This window comes from Trichoplusia ni, chromosome 7 (assembly GCF_003590095.1).
Source record: "Trichoplusia ni isolate ovarian cell line Hi5 chromosome 7, tn1, whole genome shotgun sequence".
NCBI classification, from domain to species: Eukaryota; Metazoa; Arthropoda; class Insecta; order Lepidoptera; family Noctuidae; genus Trichoplusia; species Trichoplusia ni.
In genome coordinates, this window is record NC_039484.1 from 9,293,431 (window position 1) to 9,306,834 (window position 13,404).

At 31.6% G+C, this 13,404-nt stretch overlaps 4 protein-coding genes across 4 annotated transcripts in view; 1 reads left to right on the forward strand and 3 right to left on the reverse strand.

Moving 5' to 3' along the window:
* Positions 1-2,936, reverse strand: part of LOC113496229 — a 37,111-nt gene extending 34,175 nt beyond the window's left edge. Inside the window, exon 1 of the mRNA XM_026875393.1 lies at positions 2,623-2,936. The gene's annotated coding sequence lies outside the window, so the exon portion shown is untranslated. The remainder of the gene's footprint in view (positions 1-2,622) is intronic.
* A 69-nt stretch (positions 2,937-3,005) lies between these two features.
* On the reverse strand, positions 3,006-7,156 carry LOC113496234 (heme transporter hrg1-B-like). The gene is made up of 3 exons (XM_026875398.1): positions 6,927-7,156; positions 6,316-6,489; positions 3,006-5,231 (listed from the first exon to the last, which is right to left on the reverse strand). Exons 1-3 carry the CDS (start codon positions 7,048-7,050, stop codon positions 5,074-5,076), a joined length of 456 nt encoding a protein of 151 aa, XP_026731199.1. The 5' UTR covers positions 7,051-7,156; the 3' UTR covers positions 3,006-5,073.
* Positions 7,157-7,258: 102 nt separating this feature from the next.
* Positions 7,259-10,256, forward strand: LOC113496231. The gene is made up of 6 exons (XM_026875396.1): positions 7,259-7,879; positions 8,222-8,392; positions 8,941-9,118; positions 9,348-9,407; positions 9,551-9,797; positions 10,143-10,256. The coding sequence occupies exons 1-6, from the start codon at positions 7,697-7,699 to the stop codon at positions 10,192-10,194; spliced, it is 891 nt and encodes a 296-aa protein (XP_026731197.1). The 5' UTR covers positions 7,259-7,696; the 3' UTR covers positions 10,195-10,256.
* A 141-nt stretch (positions 10,257-10,397) lies between these two features.
* On the reverse strand, positions 10,398-13,057 carry LOC113496230 (zinc finger protein 540-like). Its single transcript, XM_026875395.1, has 4 exons — positions 12,754-13,057; positions 12,276-12,676; positions 11,382-11,845; positions 10,398-11,290 (listed from the first exon to the last, which is right to left on the reverse strand). The coding sequence occupies exons 1-4, from the start codon at positions 12,883-12,885 to the stop codon at positions 11,055-11,057; spliced, it is 1,233 nt and encodes a 410-aa protein (XP_026731196.1). The 5' UTR covers positions 12,886-13,057; the 3' UTR covers positions 10,398-11,054.
* Between the last annotated feature and the right edge of the window lie 347 nt (positions 13,058-13,404).

The window sequence follows — 13,404 nt, forward strand, 5'->3', positions numbered from 1 at the left end:
AGAGTGATATGAGATTCAGACGCCACAACATCTGATGCCTTCGGTTCTGCAATGCAAATTGGCCAATCAATATCACACTGAAGCCAGTCTTCATATTCGCTCGCTCGCTTCGTGGGGTTTTGATGGTTCATCGAACCAAAGCAGGTATAAACAGAAAATGGAAGATGGAAATGATGATTCCAGTGTGTTCATGACCTCATTAGTTCCATTAAAGCTGACCTATGGCAACGAAATCATATGGCAACAATAGGTACTTACTGATATTAATCCATTGTTTTAAAAGGGTCTGGTATCTCAGACCGTGTGTCATAAACAAATTAGGTAAAAAACATATTTCTCTGATACATATTTAGCCGCATATTGTTCATTATTATAAAATTGAGAAGAGCTAAAGAGCACTGAAGTTGTTTATGGCCGCTAATGTTATAATTTTTAGAGATATATAGGTATTTTTTCTAATAAATTTACGAATTTTTCAAAGGAAAATATATATATTTTTCAATATTTTTTTTCTCAGTAATCGCACTTTCGCGAGCGTGGTGCAATACGTCAAAATTTTGCAAAAAAATAGAGCAATAATCATGTGAAAGAAAATAACGCGCACTCACGCGACAGCTGAGATATAGCTTATTTTATGGTTTTCCCCATACAACGTTTTTGAAAAAAAATCAAAAGTGTGCCTTTCCCTATGATCTATGACTTTATATTTAAAACATATCAATAAGAAGCATGTTTTAACAGATTCCAATAAAGAAACACGTCAAATTGAAAAAAAAAATTGAATGTCCATGAAACGTTATTTTCAGCCCACTGTGCGACGTGAGGGCTATAGCGTAGTAGGTACTTATCCTGCAAAGCAATATTGAAAGACAACTTTCGAAGTTACCTAAAAAACTCACGCACAATATCTGTGTCCGCAGCAAAAAATCATCACGCCTCATCGTTGTATCGCAACCGTGAATAAAATTGAAAAGTTTATTATATTAAAGTCATATAAAAACTTTACTATACAATACTACGTAACTTTCGCCAGTTTGTTTAAGATTTGATTTCTTCAAATACGATCCCGTTTTTTAGTTCAATGTTATTACAACTGTACCTAAGTATCAATATCAGTTCACCATACCTTACGTTAGTAAAAAAAGTAAGTACCTACCTAAAGTTAAGACTAAAACTGATGATTGGAAAGACTTCACACAGTGGATAATAATCCGCGTACGGTAGCAATTGTGCTCAATAAATACTTTTACCGTACATGGCTGTAGGTTGACCAGTATGTTAGGAGGATGAATAGCAGCATTCTCTTGATCGCCATACAACATTGCGATCGCCAATTGCTAATCATGATGATTAAGGCTAGTTTCTCACGACCGACCTAGCCTAGCTGGTCTGATGGATTGTTTTGCGATGAACGTTTATGGATTGATAAAACCTATTCAAGTTAAATTCCCACGCAGAATTTTAATAACATCACGCCTATGCCCTTGTCGAGTGGCTGAGGTGCAGTGTTTACACCCACTTCCCGTTATGGTCATAAAGCTTCAATGAGAGCACTGTGCAACAATTTAATTCTACTGCAATTTATGATACATAATTTGATATAGCAGACTGATACATAAATTAATTTCTGTTTACACCCTGTGACGGCTGTGACTAGACACAACAATTCCCTAGCCGGTAGTTGCTTATAGTTATTATTAAGATTTTCTTTTTACTGAAAATTTAAAAGATTATCGCAATTTAGAAACTTTGATTAAGAATTAAGAATAAATGAAAAGCTGCGCTAAAAAAATAATATATTTTTTTCCTCATTAATTAAAATATGTGCACGTATATGGTCATGTTTACAGCTAATATACACAGCTTCCATTTTATATGTTAATGCAATTTGCAGCTGTAAAATCTCAACGTAGGTAAAGCCAAGTAGAGATAGCAAAGCACTTATTCTGATAATATAACTCCAGTTTAAGACTTTTCTAATTGGTAACTACTGAGGTTTAATTAAACTAACGAGTAATTTTCTAAGATTTATATTAACTAAAAAGGCGGCAAGGTAGATATGTTGTTAAAGGTAGATGTTGCCTATAAAATTAATCCGTATTTTTCTCATCGTTATTGAGAAAAGTAAAAAAACTCAAGATGCAAGCAATAGATATAGGTACGTGTAAAACGTGAAGTAATTGAACCAATGGATAAATATATTTTAGATTTATGATGTATTAAGATTTAAAAATCGCTCTGTAGAACAACTACAAAAGCAATTTATGGTATTGTAATTGCTAATCAAGGATAAAATAGGAATTAGCAAAAGAACGGCCTTTTGTAGAATGTCTCTACTTAATGAATAGGATAGAGTATGACCCTTATATTAAAAATGTTTAAAAATATTTATAAATAGTTATAAATAAAAGTCGTTGACCCGACACGACCCGAGAAAAATTTCTTACTGTTGTAGTGTCGCATTAATTAGCTATTGAATTATACTACAAAGTTTGTTTAAAAAATTATAAAAGAAATTGAAAATTAATGATGATGTAGTCCCGAAAGCTGCAAGGTGAAATAACTATCTAAATATTGTTATCGTCTAAGGCGCAACAAATTAAAACAATTATGTTCACTTACCTTTTATTATATTTCAGAGCAGAATCCCTTGCCGTTACATCGACGTTTGTATCTGCACAACACAAATTAACTTAGAAATAATGTCTATCTTTTATTTTTTATAAACGATTTCATTTGTGCACAGATTTCATTCAAGTTCAGCTATCGTTCATATTACGCGCGCTTGCTTTAAAAAAAGAACGCGGCAACGGCGTGCTTACAACGGCCTGCGCTCCGCGCGCACATCTATGAACTGAATGTTTTCTTTCAAATTCAAACTCCCCCCATCTTAGCGGCACGGTACCTTCGACCATAGCTTATAAGCTCGGCCACCTGTCAAGCAATCAAAACGGATTCCACGCGGAACTGACGGCTGGAAAATGTAAACTCAATAATACAACAACTATTTATTAAAACAGTTTATTTCTTAAATTTATAACTACATTTGACAATAATCATGTTCATAGGATAGACACAGTTAGAAGTTTAACTTATTAGATCTCTAGAAATACTTCCTAACTACCTACTTTTTAACAACTAACTCAAATAACAGGTAGTCTAGTAAGAATATGGCCAGAAAACAAAACATAATTTGCAAAAATCTATGCTAATTAGAAAATGACTTCTGAAGATGGGCTGTATTTTGTGACAAGAATATACTTTAAATAGGTGTTGCAGATTTTATTTAATTAAAAAAAAAATTGTTAATATTTACTTTTCGTACGGAATTTCATAGTACAATAAATAACAATAGAACTAGTCTTTGACGATACAAGTTTGATAAACAACTAACACTTTTTTCTCAAATATTTTAAACAAAATATAATTTGTTTTTTGTAGTCTTTGCTTTATGCATATATTATTATCTACATAATTTTCTCAAAAAATTAACAATTAAGTAGTATTGAAAGATAATGATTTTGTATTTCAACTTTAAGATCCTTACAAATCACCAAAAAGTTTTAGTTTAGGATCGAAGTCCAATCTAGGTACAGAAATAAATTAGATATTGTCTCAATAATCGATTTTCCTAATTTATTATATTTTATGAATCGGGTATTACCTCAATATTCATAAATTTGCTATTACAAATTATGTGGTATTTCTGAGATTCCTTATACAATTCATTACTGTTTTTTATTTGCCACTTTAGGAGATAGCGATAGGTTTTATATAACATATATTCGAATCGTCTCTCGTATATAATGAAAAAACACTCGTATAAACTATGTAGATAAAATCTGTGTACCTCTTAAAATCAAAGAAAAAACAAACTTTAATAAATACATACAAAATTTCAGTCGTCAGTTGGCCTAAATTCGACAAAGTATTCACAGTCAATCAAAGGTCACTAGGTATCACAAAAGAATATTTATAATGTAGATTCAATAGTGGTTCTAAGTGGTTTTGTTGACTTAAACTATTTAAACTATAACAATTTTGTGACTAATATTTTAGACTCTGATTTATATCACTAACAGTAAAATGTATTAGCAACCAATTTATGTTTATAAAGATTTTTGCGTTAATTTAATAGTTTTACACTTAAATTATTCATCATCATCAGATTTTTTTTAATTGAAACAATAGTTAAAGGTATTTAAAAACCTAATTCGGAACAGTTGGCGTATTCCATTACCTTATGTGTATTGCATCTGAAAATAGTTAATTATTCCGCAAATAAGATATAGTTTTATCTGTTCAGGCATCTTATAAATACAATAAGTAACAATTGTGGATAAAGGAATATACATACAGGTATGTTTGCATCCTACTCTCAAAATTTTGAAATACCGCCTCAGATATTTAACAATTTGAATATTTAGCCTTCCATATTAATAGCCCTTATTTATACAGTCGTTATTTCCTCAGGACCAGTCTCTACATCTTCCGGTGGTAACAGGGTTTCACTGATAAAAATTAAAAGCTTAGGTATTGTTTGATTATTTGAAAGCACCCAATTGTACAAATTGCGTTATGAGCTTATTAAAAATATTGTTATTTAGTTTTAGCATCATGCATGAATTCCAATAATAAAAGATATCTAGCTATCCTGTGCCAATGGGTCGAACGCAAGAAGGTTTTGGTGTAACCGTTTGAAGCCTCGGCGTGGGTCACTAGTGGCCGATGAATAATTATTATATTTAATGTCGTTGGTCACCGGTGGGCAACACTCAAGGCTCTTGGTCCAGAATGCGTTAAATATTTATTTGTAAAACCATTTATGTAATAAAGTTTTCTTACATTGAAAGCCTGAATTTAAGCAGAACAGAATAAAAAAATTGGTGTTAGTTTTGCCTGCATTGTAGACATTGTATGCTGTGTGTATATGTTAAAAAATCGGAGCAATTGATACCAAAGCTTCTCACCTGTCTGTAAATCATAATAAAAATACCTTAAAAGCTAATTGCCTGAACACATACCAACAAAACCACTTAGACCGAAGCAATTTGGTAACAATCAATGAGATAATTACGTCTCCTCGATGTTCGGGTTTTCGGAGAACAGCTGGTGATCGTTGTAGGTCCTCAGGTACTTCTTTGTGACGAGGTACAGCATCAGACCCCACTTCAACATCATGAACGACCAGACGAGCCGAATTATTATACTAGACTTGATTGGCATCACATCTAGAACAAAATCGAAATAAATTAATTTATGAATTTACAAACGCGAGATAATCGCGGACAAATATATGTATGTTTGCCTGTGATTATCTCAAACTGAGAACCTCCTTTTTTATTTTTAAACTATACTATGACTAGGATTATTAGGATATAATATATAATACCATCACTGTTAACATTTTTGTATTCGAGCAGGCTTGAGCGTGATTTCTATTACTGTTTATCTCGAAATATCAAAGCAAACTCATGGGGCTATAAGCGACTCTTGGCGAATTCTACGAAATAGGCACAATGCAGAGTTTAAAACACTTCTTGACTTGGTAGGTGACCAAGTTGTTGTTGTGAATGTTTCAGTATGGTTAAATAATCCTCAGTAAATACGACTATTCCAGAATTCGTATTTTTTGCGGATTTAGCCTGTTGTTACATGAGATTTTTTTAGGTAGGTATCACTACTGAAGTATTTAAACGCTGCATATCCAAAAGGAGTTACATAGTCTATAATTTTACCTTTTTCTTGAAAAATAACATAAACCTGTGCACATATAATGGCACTGTCATTGTTAAGTTCATTATACTGTCAACAGCAATTATAGCTTGTTGTGATAAGTGTCACAACAGAGATGTGTGCATAATAATAAGCATGTAAATAGGTATCTTCTTATCACAATGACCTAACACCAACAATTGACGGACTGACTGAAGTTTTATCGTTTTTTTGTAGAAAAATAATAATAAATACTATTTTGTTGACTTGGTAAACTGGTTGTACTTTTTTAAAGTGCACATTGTGAAATATAATATGTTGTATAAAATTTTGTGGAATGTACATTCAATCATCATTGTATCATCAATTATTTTACACAATTGTATTTATCTTATAATATCAATTTTGGGGTATCTTGATAAGGTAAAGATATCATAACTAGATACCCCAATTTTTATTGATAAGTATATTATATCAATAATTTTAGTCTTTTCTTACTTTTTTAACTTACATTCTTATTGCCCTTGTTAATTGATGACTCACTGATGTCAGTTACATTTCTTTCATTTAATTGTTAGTTAGTTATTTTATAATACTAACCAGCTTGGTAATAGATCTCCAGGAACAAATAGAATATTGTAAGAGCCGTCCCAGCGACAAATCCAACCATTCCAAAGTCTCCGATGTACTGCAATGCTTTTCTTGAGAAGTTTACGTGCAGGGACTCCTTTAAGTAGTGGCAATGTAGCATCAGTGCCAATGATGCATGTATACCTGTAATATAGAGACATTAACTAAATAATATGTGGAACTGTTATTCTGCAAGATTTTTTTAAATAGAGAAGATTAGTTTCTACTGTTTATTTTTAAGTAACAGCTAACTACCTGATATAAGAGTGAATGGCAAATTCTTTAAGGTCAAATGGCATTATACATCTTTGATTCTTATAATGTTATTTTTTTTGTAATCAAATGTATTTAAAGGTAGTTTCTAAAAGCTTAAAAGTTGTCTGATTCACATAAGGAAAAAAAGAGTGCATGCAACATTTTGCATGCCGTGTGTTATTAATTTCCTGGTATGATCGACAGGTACAAAACTTTTCTAAGATTTTCATGTTTTTTAATTTTAACATTGGTAGACAAAACACTTTTAGAATCTTTTGGGCGCTTTAAAGATACCGCTGCATAACATGCAAGTTATATTTACTTACCAGATAAAAGCGCCCACATTCCGGCTTCAATGTTTGCATAAACAATGCAGAAACAAATAAATGCAGACAATCCTAAAAATGCTCCAATAGCACTTAGTGCTATATGAATCTTTACACGTAACATATTGGATACAACTTAATATCAACTCTCAATTATTTGTATTGATATTTAAAGTCTCCAAAACAAAGAGAAATCGTTTATTTCGCATTCAATTACAACCACAGCTGTAATATATCAGTCACTGTCACTGTCAGTTATAATTTTATTGTGGTCAGTAAAAAGAGGCCAGAGAAACAAAACAAAAAACTAACATAATAGCAGTTCTTGAACTTCATATGTTTTTCGATATTTTAATCGTTCTGAATTTCTTGTTAAAATACGTAATCGAAATTGTAAGAAACTAAATATTGGGATAATTTTATTGAAGAAAAATAGTTTTATGTTTTAAATGACTTATTTAGTCGATTTCGACCATCGTCCCACATGTACCTACTGTCAAACGTGCTAAGAAATGCGTTCCAATCGATTATTGGCGATGTTTAACATACCCAGTGCACTATCTCGTTTACACTTGTTGATTCTTCACTGTTTCTAGTTTGTAATTTGTATTCATCTTCCATCACAAACAAAATGAAATCTTCTATGAGCAGATCAACCGTTTTTCTTACAAAATATTTACAATAACAATAGTAAACTTAATGAATACCAAATTAATGGATGTGAAATACAGTTCTGTTGAATGTAACTTAAACGTAAATAAAAATTTAATATGAGTCGAGTAAACCAAGCTCAGATGAAAAAGCTGTTGGATCTGCTCAGCGAAGACGGGGTCCTTGTTGACGGTAGAGTAATGTACACAAACACTAATAAACAGAACTTTTGGAGAAATATCGCTAACCAACTCAATGCCGTTGAAGGTGGAGTCTATAAAAACACTTGGAAGTGGTGCAAAGTAAGTTAATCCTGGAGTTGATGAATGGTGCACTTTTCGCTATGAGAACATTAACATATAATACTATTAACGAAATTATAAATGAAGAATTTACGAATGATGTTGTTGAGTATAAATTAATTTGTTTTAAATTATATTAAAGTAGTAGGTATAAATTTTCTGCAACTGCTTTATCTTTTGCCGTTACAGTTTACATTTCTAGCATGTCTATAAAATTTGCCCTCAAAAACAAAATCGCCTGTACCAGTAACAGGCGATTTTGTTGCTGTTAAAATTAACTACCCCTAAACAGTATTCCAATAAAACTTTTAAATATAATGGAAATATACATATGTGTTTCAGATGTGGGCTGATTGGAAGAACAAGACCAAAAAGAAAGCTAATATAATACTGAGAAGGAAAAGCTACAGTTTAGTACAACCAACACCAACATTAACTAACTTAGAACTGAGACTGTTGAAGATAATTAATTATCCTATGGATGATAAACAAGACGCATTGAGATTGGAAATGGTAAGCACATTAACATTCACAACAGCTTCTGTTTTAGGGGTGTACTACCAACCCAATCAGTGAGTTGAAAAGGATAAAATGTAAAATTTAAAATACTTCTGACACTGAAGCCCTTCTGGTACCCTCAACTTTTAAGTGGCTTTTCCATTTTTTATCAAACATCCCTAAGAAAAATTGAGCACAATTCATCTCTAATAGAAAACAAAATGAATTTAATTTGCTCAATCCATTCCGAAACTATGATGACAGACATACATTGAACTTATAAGACCACTGTTTTTACATTGGGGTTAAAAAAGGTGCCACTTTCAATATAGTGTACAGACTCTATTCACAACTGCAACAGTATCAATCAAGGAGCCCCTGCTCTTGTGAATGTCAGGATGGCTAGGTCGATTATAAAAACGCAAATTATAATAAACATTAAATATTAAAAGGCTGTCAAGACTGCCATAAAACCCCCACTTGTATATTATTAAGTAGTAATTTAATAAAGAATTCCAAACAGACCTTGAAGCTATATTCTAATACCACTCCTGCTATTACAGGTTGTAAGCAAAGAGGAAATGCCAGAAAATGCAGATGAATTTCAAGTTGAGTTTCTAAATGAGGGTTATGGAGATGGTGACATGCATTCAAGGGACAAGAGCTCTTCAGAAGATGAACCATCAAACTGTTATGAAAGAGTATCCAGTAAATTTTGTGATGTGGATGATATTTTACCAGGTACAATATTTACTTGATTATTATAGCTATGATTTTCATTAAAATATAGACATTTAACAATGTCGGCGAATGCATCAGATTAATCATTTTAGACCTCACCTCACATATTGTGTGTGCCAAATATGCATCTCTTTTGCATTTTTTTTGGTCCCTCAATTCTCGTAGCCGCGTTTTTATTTCGGTGTTAAGTTTTAAAGAAGTAGACTAAACTGTTTGCTATTGTTTTCAGATGATAAGTTAGAGGATGATCAAGAAACATCAGACTATGAGCGAAACAGTGACTTAAGAGGTAATCAATTCAATATACCTTCATTTTGCATTCATGAAAAATGGGAAAAGGACCTTTAAAATACTTTAACTCATTTCTTTTTTGTCTCCATCATTAAAATAAAATATGTAATATTTACTACTCTACTAATGAAATAATATTAGTTTCAGAAAAAGTGTTAAAGAAGAGAAAAATGTCTCTAGAGGAGTATAAAGTGAGAACAACATTAAAAATTGAAAAAGAGAGAGTGCAACAGAAAGCAGAAGAGTTAAGACTAAGAGCAATAGAGTTAAAATTAAAAGGAGAAGAGTTAAGACTGAAGGAAATGGAGATGAACAAAATTAATTTTTTGACAAGTATAGAAGAGGAGAAAGTGAAATGTTTTAGAGATATATCATCATCACTAAAAGAGTAAGACAGATTTATCAACACATTTTCTTCTGTTGGTTTCTCATATTGGGCTGATAAAGTATTTAAAATCGATATGCTTGGTAAATCGGTAAACCGATGCCATTCTCGGCACCTTGCCTTATTATTCTTTTATACCTGGGATTATAGGAAGCAACAAAATTTGGATAACGGTCTCGCTTGTATTTAACGGGATCGCCAGGCTAGTTTAGTAGTAGGACCCAATGAACTCGCGGTAGCGAATCGTAGCTGAATAAATTATTTATGAATCCACCCACGAAAGTTATTAAAATAAGTAATGGAACTTTATTGTTATAAATCTGCTTTAAATATTTATTTCTTTTTCAGGTTATCAGAACGTACGAGAAGTGGAAATCTACGATTTCACAATGCTATCTAGTAACTAAATTAAAAACAGAAAAATATATATTTGTTAAAAAGACTATTTGTAATTCAAATAATATATTATTTTCAAGTTTTAAATTGAAAACGGTTTATTATTTTATTAATTCAACATAAAACATCCCATTGCACTTATCATTATTTACATTTTATATAAATTGTATTTTAAAATAGAAACATTATTAAACTTTTATACAGCTATCAAACATGTGATTAAAACATTCATAAATGTAACAATTCAACCCACTTAAAATTATAATTTAAAGACATAACTTGATAACTTAGATGCAACATTAGGCGAAAAATTAAAAATCCTGAATTCAATATTAAAGCACATCTTAACAGTTACTGAACAACTCTTTGACAGTTTTAATAGGTCTTAGTATAAATGCGAAAGTATGTGAGTGCTATTTGTATATTGTGTAGGTTAATGTCTAAATAAGCTACATTTTACCCAACCGTGTTAAAGGAGGGAAGGATTTTGCAGCCATAACTGACATGCAAGCAGGCAATTTTAAGCAATTTGCGATTTATAAATCGAAACACTTAAAAATCGCCTTTATTATAAAGACGTAAGGTCGGTTTTTGTAAGTAATTCGTTGTCAGATATAACTAAATTTATCTCTTAGTATAAAATGATATTTAATATAGTGTGTAGCATGTATAGTCTTCTTATTCACTCATTTTCCCATGGCACTTAACTCAAATATTTTCTTTCTAACAAAATCTTATGATATGACCCCCAAATCACAGAACAAAATTTTATATTCATAATAACAAATAGAATTAACAGATAAAACGTAAATCTGTTCACATAGTATCTGTGACATAACAGTTATAATTAGAATAAAATAACAATTACACTTTTAGCAGCTTTAAATAGTTTGGTCTCATTTTACTTAGGGTAACCGCGTCTAATTCAGATAATCGGTGTATGCGAAGATGGCTCTTCATGTTGCCTCTCTGTGCATATCCGCGGCCGCATATCGGACATTTGAAAGGCGTTTCTCCTGTGTGTAACCGCATATGCTCCTTAAGATAATCTTCATGAAAGAAACTTGTGTTGCAGACTGTACACTCTGCTGGTCTTTGACCTAAAATTAAAAAAGAAAGGGCTTTAGTCTTAAACAACAAATTTGAAAAGATAGAAAGGAGGTAAATGGACTTGTATTGAGATATTCTTACCTGTGTGTACAGATCTTTCATGTATAATAATAGACTTAGCACATTTATAGGTCTTATCACAAAATTTACAAGAATATACCTTCTTTGGCCTTGACAACTTATCATGTACATTTCTAAAATGGCTGGACAACTCCCCTTTATATGCAAAACCTTGGCCACATGTTGAGCATATAAAATCTCTGTGAAGCTCATGTTTCCTTTTAATATGTCTATTTAAATAGTAGTCTGATACACAGATCCTGGGACACTTTGGGCATTTCACAGGTTTTTTAAAGTGCACACTTTTCTTATGGTTTGCAAGTCGGTCATTGTTTCTAAATACATCACCACAGAGATCACAAAGTTTCTCTGTTGAAGGTTTCACAGCATGTGCAGGCACTTTGATTTTCATCTGTGGCCTAGCCTTAGAAGCTTTTTTATCATGGCTATCTATTTTTTTTAATGTTGTGTCCCCTATTTTCATACTGGAAAACGATAAGGGATTCAAATAAGAATCTATTAAAAGTACTGAAATAACAAATGCAAGATGCTAATTTGGCTTGTTAAGTTTTGCTGCTTCCATTTGAATCAATATACTGATGATAACAAACAATATAATAGTAAACCTTTGCAGGAAGCACAGATATACACTACAAAAGAATGTAAACTTTTTCTTCAGGGACTTCTAGGCACTAAAAACTTGTCTTCAAATCACAATTCAATAATGAGGTCCAATTAAGTTGAGTAGAAACTTATGCTTAAATATGTATCAGAAAAATGCATGCATTCAAAAAGCAGTGTAGGACTACAAACGAAGAAGCCAGAGAAACAAGTCAGGACTGAAGATCTGACTTAATCATTTGCAGTAAAAGATAGTCAATAACTAACCTAGTAGTAATTATTGAAAATTATTACCACCATATGTCACCATTCCAATGAAAGTTGCCTTCTAATATAGAAGATGCTATTTTATTAGTCCTGTTACCAGTTTGAGTTTTAGTTCTCTGAGATCTTGGTCCTTTTTTAATTGGTTCCTTTTTAACCTCCTTGCTAACTTTTAATGGTAATGAGTCTTCTAAATCATCAAAACCATCGTCAAAGTCGTTCTCTGATTCAGTCTTAATTCTTTTAATATCTATTTCCAACTCTGTCACATCATTACTAGTTTCACTGTGATTTTCCTTCTTCACAATCATTAGGCCATTTTGTAATACCTTATAAGATTCTCTAAACTTAGTAATAAAATTAAATACGGTTTCTAGTGTAGTATTGCACACTTCACATATATGACGTGGATATCCTTCGACGTCTTCTAACTGAAAAACACAGAAGCGCGCCATTTAATTAAGAATTAATTACTGAAAGAACAATTTTATTGTTGATCAAAACTTACGTTATCGGTATGTAGACAAAATATAAGCTTTGTAAGGATATTATCTTCTTGTTCAGTATTTTCAAATATTGGAATTGTAGCTCCATCCTGCAAACAAATTCTACACAAACTTGTTGAATCTTTGCTGACCATCTTCCAAGGTTTTACAGTGCTTCTAACAAGAATTCAATTAGAATTATAAATCCTTGAGAAGTTTATTGAATAATCGTAATGCATCCATGACTATCGACCTCTTGTTTATTTATTTTCTGAAAACCTTTTTTTATTTTTTTGACATCTGATTAGTTTGACATTGACGTTTGTTCATGTTTTGTTTTCTTTGGGTACCTAACTACTTTTGTTGAATAATAATTTAAATAAAATTATTAAAATTACTAATATGAATGTGCACTTGAGATTGTTACAATTTTGAGAAAGAATTATCAAACAATTTCAGGACTTTCGATTGGTATTTCTTCGTTTCAATTTCTTCATGTCTGCCAACTTACCTATTTATACATTGAATACTTATCCTATTGACGAAGCTTATATTAATCAGATAATTAATTGATTAAAATATAAAAGGTCGGTCTTCAATGTTCAATAAATTTTATTATAAATTTTAAATCGACTCGATGTGACAACTTATTATTGAGCGAGATCACAAGACCT

Bases quoted from the DNA above. Each gene is read 5' to 3' on its own strand.
- LOC113496234 (XM_026875398.1), bottom strand. From the start codon at position 7,050: ATGTTACGTGTAAAGATTCATATAGCACTAAGTGCTATTGGAGCATTT. The intron at 6,490-6,926 runs GTAAGTAAATAT...TCTATATTACAG, and splicing joins AATGTGGGCGCTTTTATCTG to GTATACATGCATCATTGGCA. The intron at 5,232-6,315 runs GTTAGTATTATA...ATTTTGTTCTAG, and splicing joins GGAGATCTATTACCAAGCTG to ATGTGATGCCAATCAAGTCT.
- LOC113496231 (XM_026875396.1), top strand. From the start codon at position 7,697: ATGAGTCGAGTAAACCAAGCTCAGATGAAAAAGCTGTTGGATCTGCTC. The intron at 8,393-8,940 runs GTAAGCACATTA...CTGCTATTACAG, and splicing joins ACGCATTGAGATTGGAAATG to GTTGTAAGCAAAGAGGAAAT. The intron at 9,798-10,142 runs GTAAGACAGATT...TTTCTTTTTCAG, and splicing joins ATATCATCATCACTAAAAGA to GTTATCAGAACGTACGAGAA.
- LOC113496230 (XM_026875395.1), bottom strand. From the start codon at position 12,885: ATGGTCAGCAAAGATTCAACAAGTTTGTGTAGAATTTGTTTGCAGGAT. The intron at 12,677-12,753 runs GTAAGTTTTGAT...TGTGTTTTTCAG, and splicing joins TTTGTCTACATACCGATAAC to TTAGAAGACGTCGAAGGATA. The intron at 11,291-11,381 runs GTAAGAATATCT...TTTTAATTTTAG, and splicing joins TGAAAGATCTGTACACACAG to GTCAAAGACCAGCAGAGTGT.